We start from the raw sequence: 4,303 nt of genomic DNA, 5'->3' as shown, positions 1-4,303 counted from the left end.
CGTCATACCCCTCCCCCTGTGACGTCATACCCCCTCCCCTTCGTGTGACGTCACCCCTCCCCCTCTGACGTCATACCCCGCGCCCCCCTCGGAGCTCCTGAGTTAGAACCGGCCTAGTTACACTACTGACAGCTCTCCGTAGCAATTCTTCTTCAACAAACTCGCGAGTCGCGCGGCAACAAACAGTCGCGCCGAGCGCGCGCCGTTCACGCGGCTCCCGCGACACATACGCGGTGACCGCCGCGTAACATTGCCCTTCTTCTCTTTCAAATCGTCGTCCTGACGATTAAAGGAGGTCCGGTCTTCCCGCTCATTCCTGGACTGCTGCTGTAGGATCTCAAGCTGACCGGTCAAAGAAATTTCTCTTGAGAAATTCTCTTCTTCAGGGCTCCGACAATCTCGCAACTTTCTGATTTTCGGACAGGGGGGGGGACTTGCGTAAACTCACCGCCCAAAAATGGGTACCCTGAGTCCCCGCCTCGGCATTTGCCCAACGGTCCACGGGAAACCACGCGTCGAAAACCGTGAACGAAGCGGTCTTCCCTAATACAATAAAGCTACACGTGATGTAACGGCACGGAGTGACACGTCGTCGCCACCTTTTGACGCCCTCGATAATACAAGAAAAGGAAGGGAAGGAATAGATTCTGAAAAAAGAAACAAACAAAACAACGAGTATCTAAAAACAAAACGATTTCTTTTAAATTAATACAAAATATTCCTTAGTCTAATCCAACAACTTCCTTTCTCCTTAACTTTCCAGATATGGCTCCGACGTATGCTCTAACCTTTCACAAAAAGAAGCTAACCTGTCCGCGTGCACTACTTTGTTTCTGTGTCTGGGCGAGCGACGGATGCAGTATACAACATCACTCAGTTTCCTCACTTCAAAAGGACCTTCCCAACTCTTTTGCAATTTCGGACCCTTCTCCTTATCTCGACATGGATTAAAAAACCATACTTTCTGACCCACCTCAAAAAGAATATGTCTATCCTTTCGATCATTCCGCATTTTTACCCTATCAGACCTTAATTCCAAACGTTTTCTAACATCCCGGTAAACCTCATCAAGCTTTTCACGCAGTACCTGGGCGTAACTTTCCGATGCTTCCGAATAATAATTCGGGGGCGTTCCTCGAAGCAAATCCAGAGGAAGACGGAGCTCCCGCCCGAAACATAACTCCGCAAGAGTCACTCCCGTCGCCTCATGCCTGGAAGACCTATAAGCCAAAAGGAACATGGGAATCCAACGATCCCAATCCCTCTGACTTTCCTCCACGAATTTAGACAAATATTGAGCAATCGTCTGATACTGCTTCTCCATCTGTCCATCAGACTGCGGATGGAGAGCAGTTGTCCTCGTTTTCTTACTCCCCAAAATCCATGCTAACTCCAAAAAGAGACGAGATTCAAAATTTTTCCCCTAATCTGTGTGCAGTTCTAATGGAACCCCATATCTCGAAATTACTTAATTGACAAACACCTCCGCCATGGTTGTGGCTTGGAAGTTCTTCAAAAGAAATGCCTCCACCCACTTAGTAAAACAATCCACTATCACCAAAAGATACTTGTTTTCCGCAGACGACATCGGAAAAGGCCCAAGAATATCCATTTGCAATCTCTCAAAGGGGGCCTCAGAGTTATACACCTGCAACGGCGACTTTCCTTTATCTGAAGGACCCTTTTTGGCTACACACACCTTACAGAATTTACATCAGTTTTCTACATCCCTTTTGCAAGTCGCCCAATAGAATCGCTTCCGTATCTTTCCCAACGTCTTGTTGATACCAAAATGCCCTCTCGTTGGAGCATCATGCGCCTCCTCTAAAATTTGTTTCGACAGCTCCCGAGGAACAATAACCTGAAGGAAGCTAGTTTTCAAATTCAGCGCTTCCCACCTTTTATGAAGAATGCCATCCCGTACAACCAAGGCATCCCAATAAGACCAGTAAACCCTTGAAGAAGGCCTCTTCGCCGAAACTTTCTCCCACAAAAGACAATTACCTGCTTCTTTCCCCTGCAAAATTAAAGAAATCTCCAGATTCCCTACGCCACTCCACCATTCCGTCCCCCACAAGAACTATCCGCACTATACACTTTTCCCTTTCCATTGCCTCCTTTTCTTCCACTCTCACGCAGTACTTGCTCCCAAACTCCACACAAGGCCGTCTGGACAAACCGTCCGCATTTTTGTGCAACTTTCCACTGCGATGCTGAATGTCCAAATTATATTGTTGAAGTTTCTCTGCCCACCGGGCCAACTGCCCTTCTAAATCCCTAAAAGACATCAGCCACCTCAATAAAGCGTGATTAGTTCGAACCAAAAACTTCCGTCCGTAGAGATAGCCGTGGAAAGACTTCACCGAGTCAACAACTGCTAAAAGTTCCCTTCTAGTTACACAATAATTTCTCTCAGTCTTACTAAAAATTCGGCTATAATACGCCAAGACCTTCTCAGTTCCCTGCTGTACTTGTGAAAGGACCGCATCAATCCCATGCCCAGACGCATCAGTATCCAGTATTAACTGCCCTCTCTCCGACGGAAACGAAAGCACCGGAGGAGAAGTTAACATTTGCTTCAAACGCAAGAACGCTTCTTGACATCGCTCAGACCAAACAAAATTTGTATTATTTTCCGTTAAAATGTACAACGGCTTTGCTATCAAAGATAACCCTCTCACAAATTTTTGATAATACGAGCAAAACCCTAAAAAACTGCGAACCTGCTTTCTATTCTGTGGAACTGGCCACTCTGAAACAACTTTAATCTTTCTCAGATCCGTAGAAATCCCCTCGGCCGAAATCACATGTTCTAAATACTTAACTTGCTTCCCAAGAAGAGTACACTTCTTTGGTTTTAACTTCAAATTTCTCTCCCTGAATCTCTGAAACACCTTCCTAAGATTGGCTACCATCTCTTCAAAGGATTTCCCAAAAACAATAATGTCATCTAAATAAACTAAACAAATCTTGGACAGCAACTGCCGTAAGACCCTCTCCATCAACCGTTCAAAGGTGGCCGGAGCATTGCACAATCCAAAAGGCATTACTGTGAATTGCCACAATCCGTTCCCTACCGAGAAGGCAGTCTTTTCCCTATCCTCTTTGCGAATCTTTACCTGCCAATAACCACTCTTCATGTTTAAGGTGGAAAACCACGTATTGTCTGACAGCTGGCCCAAGAGATCATCAACCCTGAGTAGAGGATAAGAATCTTTCACCGTGACCGCGTTTAAGTTACAGTAGTCTACGCAGAATCTCAAGGACCCATCTTTCTTCTTTACCATTACTGCTGGAGAAACCCACGGGCCGGAAGATTCCTCAATGACTCCCTGTTCTCTCATTTCATGAAGAATCTGTTCTATCTCCGAGCGCATGCCCAACGGCACCCTCCTCGGGGCTTGCTTAATTGGACGAGGATCCTGTAGACTAATCTTATGTTGCAGGACCTCACAATTACCGGCCACAATCTGGTCGGTGAAGATGTCCTGAAATTTGTTTAAGAAATCAGCAAAAACACCCTTCTGCGCCTCATCAAGGCCGACGGAGTCAAAGAGCTCCTTCAAGCTCGACGGAACAATTTCGACTTCCTCAGTCACTTGACAACAAACTTTCTTTGACTCACGTGAAGAAAAACGAAAACTGAGCAACATCTTCCGAGTCTTTTCTATTCCCACTTTACTGAAAAAGTCCACCCCTAAAATACAATCCTCAAACATATCCGCTACATAAAAAGGCATGCTAAGAGAAATCTCTTCTACCGCTATACAAGCCTCACACTTGGAATTAATCGGAACATTTTCCTCCGTCGGATATCTTAACTTTTGTCTTCTTGACAACTTCCAACACCCAGACCTCTCCACTAACTTCGAATTTACAATAGACACGTCGGAGCCCGTATCAAGTTTGAAACGGCAAAATCTGCCATTCAGCTTTCCTTTCAATAAAAATAAATCTTTTTTTCCCCCCGAGCCTTTGAGCAACACGCTTCACATCCGGGGCGTTTCTTCTCCTAGCCGAGCCCATTCTGGCGAGGTCGACTAATCTCTGTTTTCCCGGGAAGAATTTGCCGGACACTCATACCAAAAGTGCCCTTTTTCCCGCACTTCCAGCATTCCCTCTCCCTGCTGTCCCTTTTGGAAACAACCTTCCCCCTCTCTTCACGCTTAGCCTCCACTTACCTCCTTTTCCAACTATAAGAGAGAGAACGCTTGATATCTTTCCTGTTATGCCCCTAATCACTACCTCCTTCAGAACTACCCTTCTGAATAATTTTCACCGCCCTTGCTTGCTCGATTGAGAC

At 45.9% G+C, this 4,303-nt stretch overlaps 1 protein-coding gene across 1 annotated transcript; it reads right to left on the bottom strand.

Annotated features, from left to right (window-relative positions):
- Positions 1 to 751: 751 nt before the first annotated feature.
- On the bottom strand, positions 752 to 3,740 carry LOC109862482. The gene is made up of 5 exons (XM_020442554.1): positions 2,821 to 3,740; positions 2,115 to 2,391; positions 1,789 to 2,017; positions 1,484 to 1,689; positions 752 to 1,390 (listed from the first exon to the last, which is right to left on the bottom strand). The coding sequence occupies exons 1-5, from the start codon at positions 3,738 to 3,740 to the stop codon at positions 752 to 754; spliced, it is 2,271 nt and encodes a 756-aa protein (XP_020298143.1).
- Between the last annotated feature and the right edge of the window lie 563 nt (positions 3,741 to 4,303).

The sequence above is a fragment of the Pseudomyrmex gracilis genome, unplaced genomic scaffold (assembly GCF_002006095.1).
Source record: "Pseudomyrmex gracilis isolate BER0280 unplaced genomic scaffold, ASM200609v1 scaffold_1831, whole genome shotgun sequence".
Classification (NCBI taxonomy): Eukaryota; Metazoa; Arthropoda; class Insecta; order Hymenoptera; family Formicidae; genus Pseudomyrmex; species Pseudomyrmex gracilis.
Note: the sequence above shows the minus strand (reverse complement) of the source record. Positions and strands in the feature narration are given on the sequence as shown.